This window comes from Vanacampus margaritifer, chromosome 20 (genome assembly GCF_051991255.1).
Source record: "Vanacampus margaritifer isolate UIUO_Vmar chromosome 20, RoL_Vmar_1.0, whole genome shotgun sequence".
Taxonomy (NCBI): Eukaryota; Metazoa; Chordata; class Actinopteri; order Syngnathiformes; family Syngnathidae; genus Vanacampus; species Vanacampus margaritifer.
The window spans coordinates 4,183,014-4,210,000 of record NC_135451.1 but is presented as its reverse complement, the minus strand read 5'-3'; the positions used below and the strand labels follow the sequence as shown (position 1 = coordinate 4,210,000).

General features: G+C 39.5%; 3 protein-coding genes across 7 annotated transcripts in view; all 3 read left to right on the top strand.

The window, feature by feature from the left end:
* Nucleotides 1-2,319, top strand: part of LOC144040511 (N-lysine methyltransferase KMT5A-A-like) — a 14,079-nt gene extending 11,760 nt beyond the window's left edge. The window contains exon 7 of one of the 5 annotated variants that reach the window (XR_013289756.1): nucleotides 1-2,317. This exon is cut by the window's left edge and continues 297 nt beyond it. The gene's annotated coding sequence lies outside the window, so the exon portion shown is untranslated. The other 4 variants (XR_013289754.1, XR_013289757.1, XR_013289755.1 and 1 more) reach the window with 4 other exon arrangements.
* A 1,043-nt stretch (nucleotides 2,320-3,362) lies between these two features.
* tnfrsf11a (tumor necrosis factor receptor superfamily, member 11a, NFKB activator) lies at nucleotides 3,363-17,895 on the top strand. The gene is made up of 10 exons (XM_077554631.1): nucleotides 3,363-3,573; nucleotides 8,220-8,298; nucleotides 8,393-8,518; nucleotides 10,104-10,250; nucleotides 10,328-10,418; nucleotides 12,347-12,423; nucleotides 12,510-12,617; nucleotides 12,700-12,749; nucleotides 12,825-13,707; nucleotides 16,920-17,895. The coding sequence occupies exons 1-10, from the start codon at nucleotides 3,499-3,501 to the stop codon at nucleotides 17,174-17,176; spliced, it is 1,893 nt and encodes a 630-aa protein (XP_077410757.1). The 5' UTR covers nucleotides 3,363-3,498; the 3' UTR covers nucleotides 17,177-17,895.
* Nucleotides 17,896-22,068: 4,173 nt separating this feature from the next.
* LOC144040680 (retinol dehydrogenase 12-like) lies at nucleotides 22,069-25,288 on the top strand. The gene is made up of 7 exons (XM_077555068.1): nucleotides 22,069-22,082; nucleotides 22,461-22,576; nucleotides 22,694-22,849; nucleotides 22,915-23,019; nucleotides 24,116-24,325; nucleotides 24,798-24,990; nucleotides 25,067-25,288. The coding sequence occupies exons 1-7, from the start codon at nucleotides 22,069-22,071 to the stop codon at nucleotides 25,167-25,169; spliced, it is 897 nt and encodes a 298-aa protein (XP_077411194.1). The 3' UTR covers nucleotides 25,170-25,288.
* Nucleotides 25,289-26,987: the final 1,699 nt, after the last annotated feature.

Here is a 26,987-nt window from a genome sequence, read left to right as displayed (position 1 = left end):
AAGATTTGTTGGCAGTTTGGTGATTTAGATTATGCACTGTAGTGATCTTTTTTTCCCATTAATTTATTTATGGTGGATTTTAGAGGTGAACTCGCTATAATTTTTTTATTTTTTTTTAAACAGAAGTGTAAACATCAGGTAGTTTATTCACTTGTATCAAGCTTGGATAAATGTGCTTTATGTTTTGGACCTTTCGCTGCACTAGAATGGACTGGCATGATGGGTATTTTATCTTGTGTGTTATTTGTATCTGCAATGGATCTTTGTTTCACGCAACCAGGATTAATAGTGCAGGCATTTTCATTGAATGAATATAATTTAGTCAAGAGGATAAATTATGACCCATGTTTATACCGCTGTCTTTAGTTGCAAGCAGCTAAATGTTGAGCAATTGTCTCAATCTTAACGACTGTCTGACTCAGTAAAATAGAAAACGTCTACTGTAACTGAAGGACTGTATCACACAAGACCCGTTTTAGGGGCAATGCCATAGATTAAGCATATTAACTATCCCTCTTGTTAAATGCTTCATCTCATCTTTCGAATAAATGTGGTGACTAGATTTATAATAATCTTTAGTACATTATATGCACAAACTTTAGGTTCTAAATGCTTTTCTAGTTTGCTCCAGCATTTGGCACATATCCCGTTGATTGCAAAAAAAAAAAAAAATGCAAAACTGCTTGATGATGAAGACCACCTATCTTTGGTAAATGAACTTTAGCACATTAGCCCATCAATGGCGGGAGCTACTTCTGCCGCGAGCGCTCGACACTTGTCTCAAGCTTCTACTTCGAGTGTAACATCACTAAGTAACAGCAAAGTAAAGCTAGTAAATATTTATGACCACCCGCCAAAAGGAACTTTAACCCGCATCCGGCAGGTGTCAATTTTAGAGCCGCTGTATATATGCACATGTATGTGTGCGTCTACTGTATATATGGATATCATTGCTGTCCTGTGAAAAACACGTTTCCATTTTTAGGTCGCGGGCTGCTCTCCGGTAGCGATCCTTCTTGGCGGCACGGCTTGTATCACGGTGCGCTTTATAGTCTGGAAAATATGGTGGAAGTGTTTTTCACAGGACAGCGACTATATGTATATGTATGTCTGTATGTATGTAATAATTGTTTTTGTTTAAAAAATTAGGTTGCTGATGTATCCAGTTCAAGTGAGGATTCATCAGCAGAGGAATATGTTCCAGATTGTCACAGTACTTCGGACACTTCCTACATTGAACCTGTTTCAGAAATTCTGAAATCCGAAGGTATTCCAGTAATGAGCTATTAGAAAACTGCTCATCTTTAAGATGAGAGGTAGTCATGTTTTAAAGAATAAAATGTTCAATGTTCACTGACTCTTTTGCATCTGGTTTCATGTCTAATTTATCCATTACAAAGATGTGCTTGACCTAGATAACCTGTTCACATAAGAAGCATTGTTTTATTAACATACCAGTTTCAGTCTGTCCTAAAGTTGTAACATGGTGCTCAAGGATCAGGTATGACTTTGCATTTCACAGTATTGTTATGCACAACAATGCGACCTTATATCAGGTAAGTCATTACACATCAATGTCATTTCAGTTTGTGTAACGCCAGAATGCCAGAACTTTCAAGTCACTTCAGTGACATGGTTGCTGTGTGTTGTGTAAACTTTGTCCTTGTAATGTGAGTTGGTCCTCATAATTACCATTTTTGCCATGGGCGTGGCTTATTTAGCTCATTATCTATGTCCTCATAATTACTGTTTTTTCAGGTTTTTCTTTTTTTTGTGCGTTGAGTTTTTTCAAGTTTTGAAGTGAAATTTCCCTGGACGACCCCAAAAAAAAATTTGGGGTGCAAGTCCCATCTCTCTGGCATTAGCGGAAAGGGGTGTCCCCGTAATACACAATTAAACAGGTTTGGAAAAAATGTCCTCATAATACACAGAGGCAAACCCGCGTGTGTGTGTGTGTGTGTGTGTGTGTGTGTGTGTGTGTCTGTGTGTGTGTGTCTGTGTGTCTGTGTGTGTGTATGTTCGAACCTGGCTATGTTTAAAGTCCGTATTATCTCTTATTTTTCTTTTAAAAAAGCTACAGTATTCCTCTTTGTAAAGCCTCGTAAAAGAAATACATTTTTAGCTGTGGTAAATCATGGTTCTCCTTTTTTCTCTTCCTTCCCTCTGTTGTATCCTTTGACGTGGTTTTTAAATTTAACATTTGTACGACTTTTTGATCTGACTTTTTGGCATCCCAGGAGTGAGCTGCAACCAGTTTGTTAAGCTAATTAAGTGGTTGCATTGTAATATTTCATTCAGTGAGAGACATGATCTCCTTCCTGTTGCCAGTGAACATACGCTGTAGTGATCATTTTATTAACATAGCATGCACAGATATTTTGGGGGAAGGTGAAGAAAAAATGAATCATTACATTTTTTATCAATGTATAAAGAAACATTTTGATGCAGCAATAATGGCACTTTTTTCATTTTTGGGCAAAGGGCAGGTGCTTGAGCACCACCTGGAGTATACGTGTGCACGTGTCTGCTGCTCACTTTTGTGCCGATGGTGCTGGTTCGATGTCCAGATGGGGAAAAAATGAGTAGGTTGCGTCAAGGAAAGCATCCAACTGTGCCAAAATAAAATAAAAATCAGGTGCTGACTCATTGTGGCAAGTCTGTAAAGAATTGATAGTAGAATTTACAGTAAATAACTGGCAAAAAAAGTTGCCAGCTAATTACTGTAAAATCTCAGTTAATTACTGTAAAAATCTATTCCAGCACAATACTGTAAAAAAAAAAGTTTTTCACTATATATAATTTACAGTTACTTACTTCTTCAGTAAAAAAAAAATCACTGTGAGAGATTTACAGTAATAAGCGGTAATAGATTTTTACAGTAATTAACTGAGATTTTACAATAATTAGCTGTCAACTTTTTTTTTGCCAGTTTTTTACTGTAAATTCCACAGTCGCAATCAATACCACAAGTCGAACGTCTGAATAGATCAATTCAAAACATTGCCTTGAAAAAGTCAATTTATCCATTTTCCAATCTAGAATCCTCTCATGTGACTTGTTATGATCATTAATGATTATGAAGGACTTTATTAAGATGTTTGATTACAGCTTTTATACTGGATCTCATTAAATTGTGCAGGTGTACCTAATATTATGACCACTAGAGTGAATTTGTGTCTCCACATGGAAGGTCAAGAAAGAAAAAGAACAAGAAGGATGTAGAAGGAGGGGGGGGGTCCACTTCTCTTAACATATGACACTGTGTGGGAGGCGTTCCTTCTCTCTCTCTCTCCCTCTTTTCCCATTTACAAGCGTTTGCATGTACGCTCCTCACAGAAGGCGTGGGTGACCCAAAAGAAAGAAAGAAGCAGAGGGACGAGGGGGATGGAAGGCGCGAGAATGCCCTGTGGCACGGAGCGCACGCTCGGACGCACTCTCGCACGTGAGGAGTGATTAGCTGAGAGGTGCTGAGAAGTTTGTCTTTATCAGACTGCAGATATGGGAGTAAACTTTCCCCCAAGGTGGATATTCCCTTGCTGGATGGCATGCATCTTGGTTGCCTTCCATGCACAGGTAAGTCACTTTTCAACTTTGCAATGATATATATATATATATATATATATATATATGTATGTGTGTGTGTGTGTGTGTGTGTGTGTATACTGTATATGTAGATGAAGGGATGCTTCAGCCAACTCTTATTTAAAGATGTGGTTGCTATAGCAACCGTTCGTCAATCATGGCTTGTATTCCAGTAACCACCATTATTATGACTGTAACGTGACCACAATTCCTTCCCCTTTAGTACCGGGAGGAGCAGTTCTTGAGAAAATTACATTTACTCAAATCAGAGGGCACCCTGGGGGGAAAAAAAGAAGCAGTCCTGGTGTGGAGAATGGCTTTTGGAGCGTTGTTTTTTTGCATGTGTTTTGCAGTGACGCTGCAAAGTTTTGGCTTTGGTTTTGTTCTCACCATAGTCGTGCAATCACTGACTCACAGGATCCCCGAAGAATTCCCCTCCGTTTTCTGGGTTTTCACCCACTTCGTACAATTTCTTCCATATTCATGTGAAGCCGCCCTGTGTAACATCGAGCCACTGCTAGATGACCTCAAAATGTGGAGAGTAATTATAGTGAGTGACACGAGCTTTAATTTGAGTTATTTATGTGTGTGTCTTGTAACTTTTACGAGGCCTGTGTTGATCTACCGTCCAGCTTTTCACTTTTTTTAAAAATTCGAACCCAGAGTACGAACTTCGTATTAACCTATAAAGTCCACTGTGCTGCTCTACACAAAGCACATGACAGACAAAAGTTGACCTGGTTTAATTGTTCCGTTTTTCCATTTGGGGTGTGATGCTTAAAAATATACACAAAATGAGTCACGGCAACTTTTCAAGGTGTTGATTTTCCTGCAGCAATCTCACCAAGTCTCAAAAGAGCAAAAAGTCAAACAGTGCTTTTATTGGCTAGCTGCCTTTGGCTGCTGAGGCCGTTATGCAAATCCTTCTCTTGGAATGCTCTCACTCTGGTTTGATGCTATCACATGAAGGCTGCTCACGGCATTTAAACAAAACTGGCAGAAAGGTGTGCAAAGTCTCGTTTTTGCATTTTTTCATCCGTTGGCTCCCCCCTGCCCCCATCCTCCTTTTCGCCCTTTTAACAGTTCTCACAGTGCGTGACCACACAGAGGATAAAGTTAGCTTTGAGGTTGGCCCTATAAATGTTACCTATAATCATAAGGGCTGGACAAACTACACTTATGTACCGTATATTTAGCATCCAAACAAACCATACACTATACTACCACATCGAATAACGCTATCCATCTGTCTATCTGTACGTCTTTCTGTCTAGCTGTCTGTCAAGTTGGTCGGTCCGCTTGTCAGTATCCTGGTCATGGCACCAACTGAATCCTTTTATCTTTAAAGTTTGCAATATTTTGCTAACAGTAACAAGCAGAATACTTCATAACTATTTGATGGATACCAGAAGGACTTGGCTTCAATTCTCTTTTTTTTTCTGGTCATCTTTCCTTCTCTCTTCTCATCCTGCCTCCCATCCCTCTCTTCTTCCTCCCTCTTCCTGCCCTTCTTCATCATCTGTGCCTCTTTTATTCCTCCCTTTTTCCCTTTCAATCTTTCCGCCCTTCATTTCTTCCTGCTTTCTTGCCATTTCCTTTATTTCAGCCTAATTTCTCTTATGCCGTTTCTGTCAGCTTTTCAGTCATCCGTGCCTTCCCTTTCTACCTCCTTCCCTTTATTCCTTCTTTCCGGCCCGCCCATTTCCTCCTGCTTTCCCACTGTTGATTGTTCATCTCTTTCTTTCTTTCCTTCCTTCCATACTCCCTCCCTCCCTATCTACAGATCTTCCATATTACTTTTCTTCCTCCCTTCTAGCCTTCCTTTTTCCATTTTCCATTCACAACTTTCACTCTTTAATCCTTCCTTCTTTCCCTTCATGCCTTCTTGTACCTCACTCATTTTCTTTCCTTCATTTTTGTCCTTCAAAACTATCACAGCATCCTTTCGAGTGCTGTCATCCTTCCTTTTTTTCCATTGTATTTCCTTCCTTCTTGACTTTTTTTCCCAGTCAACATCCATTCTTTTCTTTATTAATTGTTACGCTATCCTTCCTCCTTTCCTTCCTTCATCGCCTCCTGCCTTCCTTCTGTCAATCCTTTCCATATTTCTTTTTGATTTAATTAATTTCTTCCTTGTATTTATCTGACAGTTCTTCAATACTGTTTTCCTTCTTCCCTTCCCTCGTCCTCCAGACCCACTTCCTTTTCCCTCCTTTCTACCTGAAACCCCCCATTCTATCTTCGTATGTGTTCCTTCTTCCTGTAATGTCTCCTGTTTTCTTGCCTTCCTTTTGTGCTTCTATCCATCATTTTCCCTTCAGTCCTTTTCAGTCTTCCATCCTTTGTAGCGTCTGCCCACTCGTCCTGTCATTTACTCCTTCCTCCCTGAGTTTCCTTCATCCATCCTCTCCATTTTTTTTCTTTCCCACCAAACTTCATTCTTACTTATTTCCTTTTTTCATCAACTACTCCATCACATGGTCTGCAGGTGGTTGGCGCAGAGATGAAAAAAACAACAGCAGATGGAAAAAACGGATGCTTGCATTAGTAACAATTTTATTCTATACTTTTATGTCATTTTTATATGCAAGGGCTTTCATGGGAAAGAAGGACTTTTTTGAAGGGGCTGAGTGTGTAAAAGCAGGCTATAGGTTGTATTTTTCTACGTTTAGATCAGACTCTGTGGTTTTGGCATCACTACTGTCATAACAGCCATACTCACTGCTTCAGCAATGTGGCAAGGAATTCACCACCGGCACCTAAGAGAGAGAGAGAGAGAGAGAGAGAGAGAGAGAGAGAGAGAGTGAGAGAAAGAGAGAAAGTATGTGCGTGTGTATAGCCCCTAGGCTTATGTTCCCATTTATTGCCTTTTGTCTCCCTTCATGAGCTAATCTTCTATGCAGCATTAATATGACAAAAAGACAAAGACGAAAGATGTGTCAGGATTGAATGCATGTTGCGGTGAGACACCAATACTTTCATGGCCAAATGCAAAAGAATGTCTTGTGTTGAAAGCAGACTGGAACATGGCTCGCATCTCCGATTGCGGTATGTGTTTGCGAGGATTCCTACCGTTCATTGTTCCCGCCGCAAACTGTCAGCGGTTCACCTCAAATATGGCTGTGAACTCATTAGGAGTGTTAAAAACTAAATAAAACCTTACCTAGCCGCAAACAATGACATCCGCTCTTGTAGACGCCTTGCCTCCATTAATCTGCGTCACAAAACAGATTAACAGCTCACCTTTAAAGGACAAGTTTGTCTCCTCTCAGTGCTTGGCTGGGACAAAAAAAATAATCTGACAAAGTAGTCATTGTCTGTCATACCATCCACAGTCAGGATTTCATGAAAATGCACACATATCTAGAACTTTGCTCAACACACTAATAATACAAGCAGGATGAAGTCCACGTAAGAAGTAATGTTTTGCTGTGCTTAATTTACTAGATAACGCCATTTTATTTGCTGTTGATTGGTTCAGTTTGTTGTCTGTATTGTAAATAGATTAATGGGCTACGCCCTCCAAATTGTGGGCTGATCTGTTGTGGCAAAATAGAGGAAAATAATAATTAAATATCACCACCTCTGCACCAAAAGATGCCGGCCCACTGGGCTTTTCCCCCCAATGCCAGATGGCCAGTCCAGCCCTGCCTCTCAGGAATAAAATAAGTGGTGCCACTGAGCACACTCATTAAACTGCCGGGTCAAAAATAACCCAATATTGGTAAAATAATTGCACCGACCCGCTACTTGGGTCAATTTGGCCCAACTTTGGATTGTTCTGTTTCAACAACCCAAGTTTTTGGGTTGATTTATATATAACAAAAAAAAAAAAAGGTTTAGTACAAAACAACACAAAAGGTTGGGTCAAATTGGTCCAGGTAGCAGGTCAGTCCGTTTATTTTATTATTATTATTATTATTTTATTTTTTTACCAAAATTATATATTAAAAATCATTATTTTATTCTCAAAGTCATATAGGCTCAATTTGACTAAATGTTCAAGGTTGTTTTGCACACAGACACAAAAAAACAATAAAAAAGCAAAATTGAGTCGTCGTGTTTAATATTTAAGTAATTTTTCATGAGCATGCCGATTGTGTAAATGTTTTGTTTGAGGCATATTTATTTCCAGACTATTTTGGATGAACTGAATCAGTTCCACTTCGCAGTCACTTGTTTAACCTGCAAACAATCATATCATCAGAATAGCATCTATGGTTCATGTATTCCTTTATATTATCTTTAATGGCGTATGAAGGGGAAAAAAATAACTTCATAAGAGTCTCCTGCGAGAAAAGCTTTCATCCATTCAAGCCAAATGGAGATTTGTGTTCAATTCCAGATGGCTCCTCTTGTAAGTGCCACTAGAGTTTGGTTAGACGGTCTGGATTCTGGTCAGGTACTTCTGAGCTTGCAGATATAATTCCAGGGCACGTCTCGGAAAAAAAAGTTTTGTCCTCTTCCTCTCATTACTCACCACCATATCCAATGATCACATGAATATGGAGAAAGGAGAAAGAGGCCCTTAAAACAAAAATGTCCACTCGCATTGGTATTATTCTCCTTTTTATTGCTTCAAATGTCTAGACAGAATTGTGGAAAAACTGATATTTTTACTGTCATAATGTCTTTAGGACGCAGCCTGCAAGGTTCTTCAATGTGGCGAACAGCAGTACTTAAAAGGCTCAAGATGTTGCAATAAGTGCAAACCAGGTAATGCCCATTTATTATTATTATCATCTAAATTAGCACACATACACACATTCTATTTGATATGTGACTGTTTTCTCTCTCTCTTCACTGGCAGGCTTACGTGTGTTTGCAGATTGCACTGAATCCCAGCAGACTAAATGCGTTAAATGCGGTTATGGGGAGTACCAACCCAACTGGACTCAAGAGACGCGTTGTCTCCAGCAGAGAATATGTGATGCAGGTCAGGAACTGAACAACTATTCTATCTAATGGATCAAGATGTCTGAAATCTGTTCTGTGGTGTAGTCTGTAATGCTAAGGCAAATATGACAACATTGAAGCTGACAGTTCTTGCAGTCACCAACTACATCATCAGCTATTTTCCCTTCACAGGGTGAATAGTATGAATTAAAATAGATCCAAAACATGCCAATAATGTGAAAATGGTTTTACAACCAGATTAAAAACTATACTATATATTGCTATGATTATGGTCTTTCAAAGAATTTTTAAAATCAGTTTTTTGGAAATCTTGTTCTTGCACTATAACCCTAACCCTTTATTAATTTTACTAGGCTTTTTTTTTTTATTTCTTCACTTTTTTGTTTTTACTTTGTTTTCAACTGTTTTGAAATGCTGTTTCTTTAAATTTAGTAGTTCCATGTGAAGCATATTGAGTTATCTTGCGTATGAAATGCTCTAAAAATCAGAGATTCTGTTTTTTTTAAATTAATATTTACAGTCCCAGGTACTGGTAAAAACAATGTCAAACGTCAAAACAATGTTAAAAACAAACAAACAAACAAAAACTGTTTGTTTCTTACAAAGCCCCCTATAATACCCTCTTGATTTAGTTTTTTTTTTTTAAAGTGTTAGACAAGGGATTTTACAGAAATATCATAATAATCGAACATTAGGTGTATTGCAGCATTATTCACTTTTATAAAGGAGAGTTAAAATAATAATAATAATGACCGTAAGATGTAGCCTATGTAATATCAATGATAATACTAATAATATCAATGATACTACTACTACTACTACTACTACTTCTACTACTACTACTAATAATAATAATAATAATGGATCGGCGAATATCGCCAATACCCGGTCTTATTTCAAGAACTCAAGGTTATACAATCAGGAACCAGAAATGAGACAATTGAAGAGTTAAAAAAATGCAATTTTAAGAAAAAATGCTACATTGGCATACATGGGTCTTTTTTTTAAATGATCTATAATTGTTTCTTTTGGGAAATTTTAGGTATCAAAAGTACTAGTGTTATTGGTACATGGTTTCAGTGACTACTGAAGAGTTGAGATACTGGTGTTGGTCTGAAAAAAAAAGTGGTATCAACCAACCATAATAATAATAATAATAGTAATTGATATACTGTATAGATATCAAAGTCAGTGTTGGGAAAAAAACTGACAAAAACTACTATAATATTATGAATTGATCCAATTTCTCTAGCAATGGTAAACCCTGGATGGTTTGACAGCCATTTGCAACGCACATACAGTATAAATAGACAACCGATCAACTCACAATCAAGCAATTTGGAGTCCCCAATGGCCCTAACACGCAGGGTTTTGGAATGTGGAAGGAAAACAGTGCTCAGAGAAAACCCACACAAGCACGGGGAGAACATGCCAACTGCAAAGAGGAAGGCCCCAGTCGAGATTCAAACCCTCACCACAGAACTGGGAGGCAGACTCGCTAACCAGGCGGCCACACTGCTGCTTCTGAATCCAAAACATATTAAGAAAATGAATGCTTTGCTATCAGATATCAAATGATCTGTCATCCGTATCCTTATTTGCAGGTAAGGGTTTTATGACCAGACCTGAAAATCTGGAGGCGGAGGAGCCTTGTCGCTGTCTTCCCAACTTCCAGTGCTCTCTCATCAACTGTGAGTACTGTGAGAAGATTCCCTCTTGCCGACCCGGATATGGACTAGCGGTTGAACCAGGTGAGACTGACCCCTCCCATTAAAGAGACACACATAACACAAAAGTGACATAGAATAATTTATATTTAATATTCCAGAGTCCATAAACGGAAGGAAGATTTGTGTTCCGTGTAAGAAAGGATTCTTTTCTGCGGACAACAACACCAAACAATGCAAACAGTGGACCAAGTAAGTGCACACGCTCCATCTTGGTTTGACATTCTGAAGGGGAAAACATTTGGTTGGTTGGTGAGCTCACTGCTAGCCAGCTGCGATGAGTAGCGCGCATAAACACACACACGCGCACACACGCACACACACGCGCACACACACACACACACACACACACACACACACACACACACACACACACGCACACACACACACACACACACACACACACTGCTTCCTCTGCAACCCTGGATCAGACACATCACTTTCCACTTGTGCTCTCATCCAAAAGTAGTAGAGGGAGAGACGTGATGGTTTTCCCTCCATTAATCTTCGCACAGCTGGTTAGCTACATGGTGACACTTGGACTACTAGTAGGATTCAATTAACTGCCCACACTGTTTTATGCTAGCATTTCAATTCATTTCATTGTTGTACTTTAAGATGAATGTCCCAATATAAAATGTGATCCAAGTAATGAAAATCATATGAACACCCACAACCAACTTATGTAAATATCAGATTTCTGTGGCACAATGTAACAAAATATAATTCCTTTATGGCAAAATACAGTATTTTAGCGACTTCACATAGAATTGTTGTGAGCAAAGCTAGCATTTTTGTGTCTATGCATAGCTTTCAGTGAGTCATTATTTGGTCACTAAAATGTGGCCAACCGGCATTTTTGTGGCTTACATTAACATTTTGGGACCACGGTGTATTAGTGTCACCCAGCTAGGAAAGAAAGAATTGTTATGAGTTGGCAGCCAAATGCAGGGAAGCAGTTCAAGAGTGGAGTAAACAAAAGTCATTACCCCCCAAAAAAGTTGTTTGACTGTATTGGTAAAATACAGGCTAAATGCTAAAAACACATTTCTTCCCATAATGCTACGGGGTATTGACTTGCACAGTTGCACATGCTGTGCCATTACACTGGCATTATGGGAATACGGGTTTAGAATTTGTCCTACATTATGATTTTACCAATACATTTGAACAACTTTGCCAATACGTTCGAAATACTTTGCAGGACATTCAAACGACATAACCTGGTCAAAAGTGTCTACTCCCCATTGGCAGTTCCATACTTCCTTACGGGAAAAAAAAAAGAGTTGAATAACTGCAAAATTGCAATTTACCCAAACAAGAGTGCAACTTCCCACTCATTAATCGCAGTATGTTGATTTGTGACTTCATGTTTGTGTGTATGCTGGTGTCACAACTGAGCTCGACGTGACCGGTTGACTTTAAATCTTGTCATGACTTTAAATCTTGTCATGATAACTTTAAAACTCATCTTGACTTATTTTTTTTTAACTCATTAGGTGATTCCGTTCTGCTCTGTTATTTTAGTACTCTTTAGTGTTGACAATTTTTGTTGTAAAACTGGAGTTTACATGGCTTAAATGGTTTTGATGTAATATTGTATCTTTAAAATAACGAAATATAGCATTTTCACATAGCTACACAGCCTTTGTGGCAAAATTAGTGTTATTGTTTCTGATATCTTTTGACATAATATAACATTTTGAGGCAAAACTGGCAATTTTGTGATTATACATATCATTTTAATAGCTTAATAATACTGTTTTTGTGGCAAAGCTAGCATATCCGTCGCTAATAGCATTTTTAGCGACATAATATATTGGTTTTCTTATTAGCTATACAGTACATAGCCTGCTTAAAGCGACTTAATGTAGCATTTTTGTGATATAAAATAATCCTTTTTGGGATTTGTGGAATTTTTTTTGCAGTTTTCTGGCAAATGTAACTTTTCCATGACAAAGGATTGTGTTTATAGCACAGCACATTGTTATTGCAACACTTGCCATTTCATTTGTCAATACGGCTCACTTCAAAGTTGATACATTATAAGCCTGCATTTTTGTAGCATTTTCTACAAAATTCTTGTTGTTGCGAACCAAGATTTTTTTTTTTTTCCGCAGTTGTAAGGCAGAGGGCAGGAGTGAGACACGGCCAGGCAGCGCTCAGGCAGACGCTGTTTGTGGACCTCCTGTCTCCAGTAAGGAAAATCACATCAATTCATTGGGGAAAAAAGGAGTAAATAAAATAGTCATTCAAAACAGTCTGACGTCATCCCACCTGTAGGTGCTGCCCCCTCCTGGGTGATCGTGTCAGTGCTGTCAGCTATCACCGTCCTCTGTCTTCTCATCCTGTTCTTGTTTTGCTATAAAGACAAGCTCAAGTTACTCTCTTGTAAGTTGCAACTTTTTAGTTTTAAGATCCACCAGCCTGTGTGAAATGTAACTGGATTTTTTGTTGTTGTTCTCATCTTTAGTCAATTTGCGATCATGTGTTCAGAATCTGAAAAGGACAAGGATACAGCAGGTGAGATGAAATTTCAGGCAAAAAAATTGATTGTCAAAGGCAAGATAAAGTATGTGTTATTTGTTGCTGGTTTAGGAGACTTTGGCCCCCCTTTACCACAGCGGGGCATCAGGCGGTCTCAAATATATCCCATGTGAGACCACCAAACTCTTCTGCCAATCGCCTCACATGAACGATGGTGATTGCACTCCCGCTGTTGCCATCTCCCTCCCTCAGACCCAGGAAATGGTCGTGAACGAAGGCCAGCAGAAGGAGGCGATAACAAAGGAGCGGAGCGAAAGTTCTGGTGGTCCAGAGGAGGTGTCTGAAGAAGAGGAGCTCAGCAGCGTATCACCTCTGTTGCCGGGTTCGTGCGTGTGCAGCGCTCAGGTCCAGGAGCCTCTGGAAGTCGGGGAGAATGAGGACTGTAGCCAAGCTGTCAGTCCAGGGACCTCCTGGACTTGCTCCTGTGGTGGTCTACATGCTGATAGGACGCCAGAGGACGAGACGAGCGTAAGAGTCCGAGACGCACTCGTGGCCAAGAGCGAAGCGAGCATTGCCTCGCTTGTCTCCTTTTCGCCTCCTCTCCTCCGCTCTTCCTCGGTCAGTCCTCCGACCAGTTCGGTTCCTGAACTTTGCGTGCCTTTGAGCAAAGCTAGGGCAATACCGGAGTTCAAAGGTCACCTGAAAGACATGTCAGCAGTTAAGCAAATGGGATATTACAGACTGGAAAGCACAGACTCCTCATCGCCAGACAACAGCGGACCCGCCGTGATGACCTCAGTTAGCCCTTTAAAGACCTCGTCATCCATTGGAGATCTCTACTCAGAAAGGCCTCAAGAGGCCTCAAATCAGGAGCAAAGCCATGGAGCCTCTTGGGAGGACAGCAGAGGAAAAACACTCCTGTCAGCGGACACAGAGCTTGAGTGCCCACCAGGAAGTCTACAGAGTCAGCTTGCAGAACCAACTCTTACCTCAGGTATGTTTCAAAACAAAACAGTTTAGACCCTTAATTATGTGAGAGGGCGTCCATGTACCATTAGTGGCACTAGTATCACACTGTTTAGGGTAAAACATGTCAGTCACTAGTTGTTCCAAGACAATCAGTTTAATGATGTAAGACACTCACAATTGATTTTTTTTTTTTTAACTGAACGCATGTGGGTAGTGAGTGCGCACACTTGTGTTTGCCAGGTGGAGACGCCGCACTGTTTGTGTAGGCCGCCTCACTGTTCTGCCACGCAGTCGTGCTCGTACACTATTTGATACACTCACAGTTTTGGGTTTCCACAGATAAGTTGGAACAGTCCAACAACAATAACCAATAACAGACCTGAAATGTATGTTGGGTTTTACTGGAAAGTTGCAGCGTCACATGGCGCATCTGTTGAATATTTCTCACAGAAGCCAAAAAGACAGACCTCCACGAATCACACATCACGCTTAAACAGACACAGAATGGCTGTAGTAGGTTTCTATTGATTAATCCAAAGCGTTTAAAAAGTACTTGTTCTCTTTGACAAGGCACTGTAATGGCTCAATAAATTTGAGATTTTTTTGGGGTGGGGGGGGGGTGGCTAGTTCTAGAGATACAAACATTTATATCTAGACATATCATGTATTGACACTAGGGATAGACCGACTATCGGCCGTGACAATTAAATGTGCCGATATTGCAAATATAATATATAATATAACATATAATATGCAAATTTGGGGTTTTCATCTGGATTTGTAAGATGTTCACAGACAGTTTTTATTTGTTGCAAAGAAATCTTGATGTTCAGACAATTTTTCACTATCTGCGAAGATCTTTTGAAACCTTTTACAAACCCAGAGGAAAACCCCAAATTAGCTACATTCGCATGCATTTCTCACTCAGTGAGATACAGGGAACTTTTCATTTATGTAGATATTTAAATTTCCACTTTATAAAAGATTATGTTGACACTGGAAACTCCCTACACTTTTTGTTCTTAAAAATTACAAATTTTGTTAAAATTAAGAAATTATGTTGACTTTTTGGAAAACATTAGAAAATGTAAGTAGTCTTTTACTTGCTTAGTTTTTAATTTAGTTTAACACATGGTGATGTGAAGTTTCCTGCAATTTTTGTTATAATTTTTAGTCTATTTGTTGTCTATTCTTTAAAAATAAAACTTTCAAACTTTAAAGGTTGTTTTAACAAGCATACTTAATGACATTTCAACAGAGATTTTGGCGCTAATATTAATGAATATCGGCTTGAAATATTGTTTATCGGCCTCCTGACTAATAATAATCGTTATCGGCCCTTGTGATAAAGCTTACTACTTCTGAGTCGTTATATTAGAATTAATACACTTAGAATGCATTAAAGTAAACCACAACTCACACTACTAGCGATAATGCTGAAGCTAGCACAGCAGGAAATGTGTTTCGAGTCAGTTAAATAAATTGAACCACAAAAGTAAGTATGGTATTGATTTTCTTTTTGAAAGAGGGTTACCATTCCAAATATTTGTAGGCTATTATTCTAAGGGAAAACTACATTGTGTTTGTTTAAAATTAGGCTCCTACTAGGATAATATCACGTCCCCACAGGTAATAAAACACACATAGAGGACTGGTTAGACTAGAGTTAAGTTGCCTTTCTATGCAGTACATACGTTATTGGACCACACAGAGTAAAAAGAGGAGTATGATACTCGTGTGTATTTTTTTAAAAATATAGTGGACCACCAGAACCTACACTCAGACACACAACGTTGTGTGTGAGTATGCGTGCGTGAGTGTGCGTCAGTTTGAGCCGTGCCATCGACAGTGTTCCTGTTTACCCAGACCTTTATAGGGTTGCGTAAAGTGACCGCAGCTTTAATTGTAGCAAGATGTGCACAGTTTGAGTAATACTTGTATAACCCCATCCACCCAACACACACACACAGAAATCTGTGAGACTCTCACTGATGACGGGACTCCATAATTACAAACTTGAAACGAACACCATTTCCCATCACGCGTGCATTAGATGGGCTTCCCGCAAATACTATTTTAAGTTCAAGGTCACCTGTCTGCTCCATATATACTTTAATAGATGGTGCCTTGCCTTTAAGGAATTATCCTTTAAAACAACAAAGACTACACATTGCAGAGAAGTTCTGTCAGCTCAGCTTCGGTTTAAAATTACAGTATGTTGCTGTTGTTGGGCATCCAGAGAAATCAGTCAGATATTGGAAGCGATGAAGAGAAGTAGATTCCAGAGAGCTTTGTTTTCAAACTTGTGGTGGGAAGGACATATTTTCAAGTTGGACCTCTCACGCTGTTATTCCAGGAAAAAGACGTTGTTTGCCTGCCTCTGCTGCAGCTTCCTTTGTGTGTTTTTCAGTGTTTTCTGTCAATGCGTCTGCTTGTTTGCTTGTATGTGATGCTGTTCTGGTGTGTGTGCGTGAGACTCACAACAGGTCGTCTCCTTGCGTAGGCGGGAAAGTCAGACAGAGGGTTGGATCAAATGGAAAGCAGAGGCCTGTGTGAAGTGAGAAAAGGACTCCCAAATGAAAATACACTTGTTTTGTTTATTGGGTCTGCCTAGATGCAGCCGGCGGTGTGTAAAAATATGGTTTGGACTGAAGTTGAACCAAATGAAAGTATTTAGCAACCGTTTTCCTACATCTCCGGAGGCTCATTTGCAAAGTACAAAACTTTGGCAAATGTTTTTCCTGATGGTGGTCTTGGGTTTCCCAAACTAAAACAGGCAGATTAGTAAAAGTAAATGACGAGCGCCAAGGATTTAAATTATATTATGTAGTTGCAAGCCTTTCTTTGGCCATTAAAGCAAGTGTGTTTGTAAATACTATTTAATCTTTCACAACAATTTTTCCAGATACAATACTACTGTGTGTGTGTGTGTGTGTGTGTGTGTGTGTGCGTGCGGATATATATATATATATATATATAAATTCTTCATGTTTTAGTAAACTTTTAAATCAATCCATGTCATCCAACCATGTTGTGTCTGTTATACCAGCTAGCTAGCGCTAAGATAATGTAGGAGGGTTCGTCTCTCCAGCGTCCCATTTTGCTAACTCAATTTGTGCTAGGACTAAATTAGAGGTAAAAAAAAGAATATAAAATATAATAAATATAAATATAAATATAAAATTGACACAAGTCTTATATTGCGTATTCTTCATCTACTCTTCTTGTCTCTACTAGGTCAAGTGTCGGGGAATCACAACACCACCTTCATCTCCAGTGGTCAGGTGGTGAACTTCAGCGGCGATGTCATCGTTGTGTACGTGGGTCAGACATCTCTGGGAAGTGACGGGGCGCCGCTGGAAGATGACTTTTCCAGTCCTGTCCAAGAGCAGGCCAATGAGACCGCTTCGTTTTTCCAGAGTGGCCTGAGGTCAGCGGGGGATTCTGTTACCCAGAAGCCATTGCGAGACGACACTGCGCAGGCGCAAAAATAACTGCATAAGTGTCACAATGGAAACAAAGCAGTAGAGAAATTATGCTTTATAGCATAGGTGTCAAGTTCCGGTCCTCGAGGGCCGCAGTCCTGCAGGTTTTGGAGGTTTCCCTCTTCCAACACAGGCTGATTCCAATCAGCAGGATCGTTATCAGGCTTATGCAGAGCTTGCTGATGAGCTGATCATATATCAGCTGTGTTTGAGAAGGGAAAAATCCAAAACCTGCAGTACTCCGGCCCTCGAGGACCAGAGTTTGACACCTATGCTTTATAGCCATCTATCCTTTACACACTTTTTTTAACAACTCAGCCCAATGTTCATGTTCACTGTCTAAGGTCAGGGGTGAGCTGGAGCCTATCCCATGCTGGATTGGTTGCCAGCCAATCATCAAGTTAATTGCATTGGGGTAACTAGAGTTCAGACTGGTAGATTGGCAGTAAGTACATTTCAGTTGTACCATTAAAAGGGATCGTTTGACACTTTGGAAATGCTCCTCGGAAAAATCCAAAAGTTCACAATGTGGAAGATGTTTGAATACTTAAATAATTGAATAATAAAATCATACCATGAAAGCAATGATTTTTATGGCGGGAAATTTAATCTGCCAGATCGATTAGACGAGAGATGTTTAAAGTTGTTGAAGAAAAACATGAACTCACGTTTCTCAATGTAACTTACATTGAATTTTTTATATACAAGTGAGGAAAATAAGTATTTCACCCCCTGGTGATTTTGTGAGTTTGACCCTTTACAAAGAAAGGAACGGTCTATAATTTTCATGGTAGGTTCATCTTAACAGTGAGAGACAGAATATTAAAAAAAATCCCAGGAAATCACATTATATTAATTTTAAACATTTATTTGTCTTTTATTGAGGAAAATAAGTATTTCACCCCCTAGCAAAACATGACTCAGTACTTGGTGGAGAAACCCTTGTTGGCAAGCACAGCGGTCAGACGTTTCTTGTAGTTGGTCACCAAGTTTGCGCAGATCCCAGGAGGGATTGTGGCCCACTCCTCTTTGCAGATCCTCTCCAAATCCTGAAGATTTCGAGGCTGTTGCTTGGCAACTCGAAGCTTCAGCTCCCTCCACAAGTTCTCTATAGGATTAAGGTCTGGAGACTGACTAGGCCACTCCATAACCTTAATGTGCTTCTTCTTGAGCCACTCCTTTGTTGCCTTTGCTGTATGTTTTGGGTCATTGTCATGCTGAAACACTCATCCACGACCCATTTTCAATATCCTGGCTGAGGGAAGGAGGTTCTCACCCAAGATTTCCCGGTACATGGCCCCATTCATCCTCCCCTCGATCCGGTGAAGTCGTCCTGTACCCTTAGCAGAGAAACAGCCCCAAAGCATAATGTTTCCACCACCATGCTTGACGGTGGGGATGGTGTTCTTGGGGTCAAAGTCAGCTTTTTTCGCCCTCCAAACACGGCGAGTCGAGTTGATGCCAAAGAGCTCGATTTTAGTCTCATCTGACCACAGCACTTTCTCCCAAGCCTCCTCTGAATCATCCAGGTGCTCATTGGCAAACTTCAGACGGGCCTGTACATGTGCCTTCTTGAGCAGGGGGATCTTGCGGGCACTACAGGATTTCAATCCATTACGGCGTAGTGTGTTACCAATGGTCATCTTGGTGACTGTGGTCCCAGCTGCCTTGATATCATCAACAAGCTCCTGCCGTGTAGTTCTGGGTTGTTTCCTCACCTTTCTCATGATCCGGTTCACTCCACGAGGTGAGATCTTGCGTGGAGCACCAGACCGAGGGAGATTGATGGTCAATTGGTGTGTCTTCCATTTTCTAACTATCGCACCAACAGTTGACTCCTTTTCACCCAGCTGCTTGCTAATGGTCTTGTAGCCCATTCCAGCCTTGTGCAGGTCTACAATCTTGTCCCTGACGTCCTTAGACAGCTCTTTGGTCTTGCCCATTGTGGAGAGGTTGGAATCTGATGCATTGATTGATTCTGTGAACAGGTGTGTTTTTATACAGGTAACGGGAACTTAATTAGGAATACCAATTAAGTAAGAGGACTAATGTGTGTGCCTCCTGGTCACATGACCGGTCTGTGGGAGCCAGAATTCTTGCTGGTTGGTAGGGGGTGAAATACTTATTTTCCTCAATAAAAGACAAATAAATGTTTAAAATTAATATAATGTGATTTCCTGGGATTTTTTTTAATATTCTGTCTCTCACTGTTAAGATGAACCTACCATGAAAATTATAGACCGTTCCTTTCTTTGTAAAGGGTCAAACTCACAAAATCACCAGGGGGTGAAATACTTATTTTCCTCACTGTATATATATATATATATATATAAAATAAAGAGACACATCCAGTTTTGGTACGAATCTGTTTTTTTTTCTGTATGAAGATTTTTTTCATACTGCAACATTGGTGCAGTTACTCTTGGAAAAATGCTATGCATTTGATAAGCTATTTTTATTTTTAGTATGTTTTAACATGCAGGCTTTATTGAAGAAAAGGACTATCTGTTTATAAATTAATTTGTTTGAAACAAATTCACAAAGTTGCATCTTTTATGTATTCATTCTTTTTTTTCTTTTTTTTACAAAAAGCATACTGTATATGTGAAGAATGAATATTCCAGCCATTTCTGTTAGCGACAGGGACAATCATGATAATTTCTACGGGTGACGAAATGAATATTTTGATTGAAATTAAAATGTTTTGCATCTCATCCCTCCAAAGATGGCTGACGCCCATCCTGTGTCTTGTGGCCTCTCTGTGAATTTTGCTATTGTTGGATGGGCAAATTACAACGAAAGATCCGTTTTTGATGCCGATTCTTTTTGAGGCGCAGTTAATTACACACTTATGCTGTTGTGCTAGCTGTCAGCAGCCGGGCGGGCTTTCATCAGACGGAGGAGGCTTTTTGAGCAGCTGCAAGAATTTGGTAAGCCACCATCTTGTTGGCCGGAGTCGCAGAGGGGACCACATGAGAGAAGCGCTGGCTGAACAACTTTTTTTTATTCTTTTTTTATTCTTATTAGCTGTGTCTTCATAAACAAGCACATTGTCTCATTTTAGTTTATGGCTTCAAAACATATAGTTGTGAGCAGCCTTCTCATCAACTTTTTATTTTCACACTATAATGCTGCACTCACATTGTATTCACAATGACAAATGGGTAGATTAAAAAGTATAAATTTTAATACTCATGAATTGTACATCACTTTACAGGATTATGTTAACTGTCAGACGGGCCTTCCTGCAGTGGAAAGCACCTGAAAATCCACATTAGTGCAGCACTTAAATTACAGCAGTGTCACCTGTGGATATAAGGGTTCAAATTTCCCTGTTCCGCTTTGACTTCATTGTGCAGGGAGTCTCACATACAGCAGGAAGTGGAAGTTTTGCATATTAGTGAGATCCGATTGATCTGAAATTAAATACTAATGTGTGTGTATATATACTGTACATGCAAGATGTTTTGTCTAGTCTAGTTACACAGAAAGGTTTCAAAATAGACCTGCCAAGCTTAGTATGATGTCATCGTCATAGTAATTTAGACGACAATTAAGATAATTTATGAATAATAATAATAATAATGAAATGAATTACAAAACATGTTTTATATTTATATGAATTTATCATAATTACAGTAAAATCCTGCCATGACCACTTTTTTTTTTAAAACAAAAAAACATCCCAAATCAAGGGGTGGGGGAATTATAAAGGAAGGTTAAGAAGAAACAACACACTTTCAGACTGTTTAGATGTTTACCAGTACCTAAGAGTTGTTTTGAATCTTTATTCATTCATTTTATTTACTCTGATAATAAGAGATACCTGCAAATCGGGGGACCGTGTTATACACAAGTGCAGAGAAAAAATAATAATTTACGGGTGATTTTAGGAGAAACGTTTCATACATGGCTGCTGTTATACATGGGATTCTACGGTATTAATTGAATGCTAGTATTATTGTTATTAGGGATGGGCGAGTACTGATATCAGGTATCGGTGACGATACAGGCTTATTTCAAGGTATCGTAGTCGTGACGTGGTTGTTTTACAAACAGGAACTAGAAATTAGAGGAATAGAAAATTGATACTATATTCATGCAATTTTAAGGAAAAATACTATATTGGGATTTTTCTTTAAAATGATTTGTCTTTTTTGTGTGTGTGTGTGTGTGTGTGGGGGGGGGGGTATGTACTAGTGCTATCTGGTATCGGTGACTACTCAAGAGTTGAGTATCGGTATCGGTCTGGACAAAAGTGGTATTAAACATCCATAATTGTTATGATTATTATTATAATTGTAGTTTAATTATTTATTTTTTTGATTATGAATTCCAAGGGTCAGTATTGTAAATTGTATGAGCTTTGACATAAATATATATATTTTTTAATAGCAATTTCATTACAAGAATGTGTTATATAACATGCAGATAGAACATGAACATCCAGTGTCTCAATGAGGCTGCTGATTAATGTGTCCCGGCATTGAATCCCCTTCCTGGAACTCGATGGAAGCATTTCAATACAGTTCTGACATTTTTGGGGTCTTGAGCAGAACCCTGTCCAACACCACAAGATCTGTTCTGTTCATCATCAAGTTCCATGAACTCGCCTGGTCTCTCTGTATTTGGTCCATCAACTTGTCTACCTTTTTTTGTGATATAACATATTCTCAAGCTTGGAATGTACAAAGTATGAATAGTCCTGTGTTTGTTGGGCTTTTCATGAAAAAGTCCTCCTCATGTGATGATCTGTCTTGATATGCCGATTTAATTGATTTGTTCCAATCACAACAGAGTAGTTTAAAACAGCGGTAGACTCTCATTTCTGTCTGCCCTCCTTCTGCGTCCTTGCTTCAGAACTCTCAATTACTTCATCATTGCACATCAAGAACACCAGGATGCAAGCGATAAGGTAAGACATTTTACAAACCAGCACACAAAACAAAAATACTTTAGGGGCACAATAATTGTACCATTAGAGGTGCATTTATTGTCCTTGAAGGGTTATGAGTTGCTTTTAGGTTCCCTAACCCTTGACATGTATGTAGTCAGGAACATACCGTCTTTTGGCCTTAACAAATGAGACAGAACAACCTTCATGTCGAAAACGGAGTCCAACACAAGAAGGGTCTGAGCTCAATTGGTAATGAGTCAGTGATTGTCAAGAGTAAATGTGGATAATGTCCACAACTTTAGTGACCTTCAATTGGGCAAACGTTTCTTGGCAAAAAAAGTTTAAAAGTAGACAATACTACATTGCATATAAAAATTGTGTTTTTTTACTCATCAGGTCTCTGTTAATCCCCAAGTGGTCGTCCGACATGCGTCTGGACGGGAAGACAGCTGTCATAACGGGTGCCAACACAGGAATAGGCAAAGAGACGGCAAAAGATCTGGCTGCCAGAGGCAAGATATACAAATCAAGGGAGTGATCTGATTGAAGGTTTTAGGCCATCGCAATGTAGCTATCAATGACTAGCTTACTCAGATTTCAATGTGCAATTCATCATTTAACCTTCCCAGGCGCAAGGGTGATTCTGGCTTGCAGGGACATGGCGAAGGGCGAGCAGGCAGCCCGAGACATCATGCGGGACGTGTCATGCGCCAAAGTCGTCGCCAGGCATTTGGATCTGGCCGACACCAAATCCATCTGCCAATTTGCAGAGAATGTCTACAACAGTGGGTGGCACACATGTTCGCATATTGTAAGGTGTGAATGTTGATGAAATACATTTCGATTGCAGCTGAAAAGGGTCTGCACTACCTGATCAACAATGCCGGTGTGGCTATGTGCGCTTACGCCACCACTGTGGATGGATTTGAGACACAGTTTGGAGTCAATCACCTGGGTAGGTAAACTGGAGTCTCTTTGATGATGATGTTTGTCAGAAATTAAAGCCGTCACTTTTTGTCCCTCTAACTCAGTCACATGTGGCTCTTTAGTCCCTCGCCTGTGGCTCCCTGTGGATCTATAACAAAATTACAAGAAATGAATATTTTTTTACATATTTTTTTCTTTGATAAAATAATATTTAAATGGAATAATATTCAAAAAAATGCCAGACTAAAACAAATTTAAAAAGGGAGACGAATGGTTGATTAAAAAGTTTTTTAAATTATCCAAAAATGTCCCAAAATTTACCATGAAATGTCCAAAAAAGGAAGAGGAAATGTAGAACATTACCATAAAATGTCCATGAAATTGCCAGAAATCTGAGAATTTAATGTTAATGGCAGAAATGAAAACATTAAAAAAATAACTATAAAATGCCCCAAAATAATAGAAGAAATTCAGAAAATTACCATAAAATGGCCGCAAAATTGCCAACAAGTCAGAAAATGTATTTTTTAATAAAACAGGAACTAAAATGTTTTTTTTTAAAAAGTAATCATAAAGTATCCAAGAAAAGAAATCCCAAAAATTACCATAAAATGTCCACAAAATTGGTAAAAAAAGCCAGAAATTTGATAAAGGAAAAAACAGGAAACAAAATGTTCAGAAAGTAAAAATAAATTGTACAGAAACAAAAGATGTCCACAAAATTGTCAAAAATATCAAAAATATTTATAGCAAAAAAAGGCAGAAAAAATGTCAAAAAGTAGCCATAAAATGTCCAAAAAAGTAAGAAGAGAGGCAGAATACTACTGTAATATGTCCATAAAATTCTTTCACAAATTTGACAGAAAGGCAGAAAAGTCGGAAATGAATATACAAGTAAAATAAAGTATAAAAAACTTAACAAATATTATTAATACCAAAAATGGAAGACGAAGGTAGAAGAAAATGAATCTCAAAGAATTGGACACGTCGTATTTGCAATTAACTAATTAACATTAGTGCATTAGACTACAGTATTTGGCCTAAAATGTCTCTTTTGACAGTAAAGGTTGTTGTCCCCTGCCCTAACTAACATGCCCAAATGTTTATTATTTGCACCATTCCAGGTCATTTTTTCCTCACTTTCCTGCTGCTGGATTTGCTCAAGCATTCCGCCCCTTCCCGGGTCATCACCCTGTCCTCAATAGCGCACACCATGGGGAGGATCCAGTTTGATGACCTGGGCAGTGAGAACAACTACCACCCTGTGCGGGCTTACGCACAGAGCAAGCTGGCCAACGTTCTATTTACCAGAGAGCTAGCCAAGAGGACCGAGGGTATGATGTGTTTTTTGAATTCTCTCTCCTGTTCGCCACTGTGCAAAAAATTTTTTTTTTAAAATAAAACGGTTTTCCAATGTGAGAGTCTCATGCCTTCACCACAAGTGCTTTTGGCGTGGGAATGAGAAGGAATTAAGCAGGGTTTGAGGATACAATGTTTCCCTTTGACTGGTGAAACTGTACCTTTAAGCTAATTATGTGAAGCAAAGGGTTTGTTTGTTTGATATACTTTGAAAGCAAAGGAGTGCGATTGATGGAGTGATAGAGGGAAATATCATTCAAGAATCTCTCTAGATAAACATTTAGTGGTTCTTTATTGGGAACATTCTGTGTTAATCGAGGTGTCCATTTTCAATTGCTATTTTTAGTATATTAACCTGGCCATAGTTTAGGCACCACAGGTGATAAAAATGAAAGAAATACACAACTTTTTCCTATCTGGTCTGAACAAAAGATATTTTGCTTCCAGCATTAGGAGTGACGGCTTACTCAGTGGACCCTGGCGCTGTCAACACCGAGATAGCCAGGCACATCAGGAGGCCCATGGCGGACGTCATCCAAACATTTTCCCGTCTGATCAAGACTTCAGCAGAGGGGGCTTACACCACCATCTACTGCGTGGTCACTCCTGACAATGAGCTGCTCAACGGAGGGCACTACAAGTGAGTTTGCGGGGGGCCTCGCGTCCCTTTTCATCTGGATCACATCAATGCTTCACGTTTGTATTTCTCCTTGCAGGGACTGTGCCTATTCCAAGGGCTGCAGGGCGGGTCGAGATGATGGAACCGCTTTAAAGCTGTGGGCTGCCAGCTGCCACTTGCTGGGCATTCGCTGGAGATGAACACCAAGAGTGATATGTTTATATCATGCTGAAGCTCAGTGCAAAATACGTGTAGGTCTGTGATGGATAATTGCTGACAAAAGCTGACATTGTAGGTGAAATTAAAATATTAAAATATATCAACAGCCTGTTTTTTTTGTTTGTGTATGTGTATTATTGTAATGTGGGAATTCTATCTATCTATCTATCTATCTATCTATCTATCTATCTATCTATCTATCTATCTATCTATCTATCTATCTATCTATCTATCTATCTATCTATCTATCTATCTATCTATCTATCTATCTATCTATCTATCTATCTATCTATCTATCTATCTATCTATCTATCTATCTTTAGGAGACAGTTGTTTTTTTGGCTGAGGAGGACCTCAAGCGACCATAAAGCAGTACTGCAACTGCATCAGACTGTGCTTTAGCAATGACATGCTTAGATACTAATGTAGTAGTCCCCCTGTTTTTGTTGTTGTTGTCTTTCTCTCTCTCGATAATTGTGTCAGAAAATGCCCCATTTTGAAAAAAAAATTCAGGACAAATGCAAGTTTCAAAATCTGGTGAGTAGTTGTCAATATTACAGGTTATAACTGGTTCGAATTTGGCCCCATTTAGGTGGCTGTGACTATCAGTGGTACTTTAACTTTAAAACAGTGTAATATCAGAAAAAAAGAAGGAAGAAGAGGATTTTAATTTTCAACATTTTTTTTATTAACAGGTGTAAATGTACATGAACAAAAATGGAATTCAAACTGTTTTACAACTGCAAAAATGGTAGTGTCCATACTACAGGCATGTGTACATGCCCAGGAGTTTTTGTTTTTAGCTGGAGCCATGGTAGATACTGAAGCAGTTTCTAGTCAACTGAAGACACAGCCCAACTTTGCACATCCAAGGTGTGCTTTTTTTGTTTTGTTTTTTGCAGAGCGTACACTGCGTCCTCACCATATTGGTTATCTGGCTTCTGAGAGTGTCCACTGATGTGTTGGTCGGGACAGAAAAGTGGCCTTGATCATGGGTTTTATGGGGGCCATCCACACCATGCACACAGCTTCTCCTGGAAGGCCTGGCGTTCAAGTGGCCTCTGGTGCTGAAAGGTGTTGAAAAACCGTGATTGGCAACCTCATAATTTTTCTGTGCACCGAGTGTGTGCCCAGCATTTGATCTGAGGAGTCCACTCCCTCCATGTACTTATTGTACTTAGTGATAGCTGTGGGTCTGGGGACGGGGACCCTCTGATTGTGGCCATCATTTGTTTTCTGTGTCCACAGGACAATTTCCCTTTTGTATACAGGGTGGATAGTTGTAGCGATGGAGACCTCTCTGGTGTCCATCCATTTCACAAACAGAATGTTACCATCCCTGATCCACCTGATGGAGCCTCTTTTGTATTATTGGTCCAGGGCATTCTGCTGAGTTTTTGGGACACCAACTCCACCCTGTCGATAAGTCCCGCAGGCCCCAAACCCCTGCTTGCTAAGGTAATGTAACAGGAGAGAGCTGGTGTAAAAATTGTTACAGTAAATAATGTAGCCACTGCCCAGAAAGTTCTTGTTTACCAGCTTTATCCTCTCATCCAGAGAGATGTGCTGCTTTAGATGATATATGGTCTTGCAGCGGGTTCGGCTAATGTCCAAGAGAGGTGTGACCTTCTGCAGGGAGTTGTAGTCCTCTGTCGCCCTCCTCTTCTCATTCCTCACATCTTCCTCTGGATCACTCATATGCAAATGTTAGGTGATGGCTCACGCAGTCGCTGCTTGGTCCCTAATAAAACAAATTCAACAGAGTAACAATAAGAAAAGTGGCCTGCTGGACAAACCAG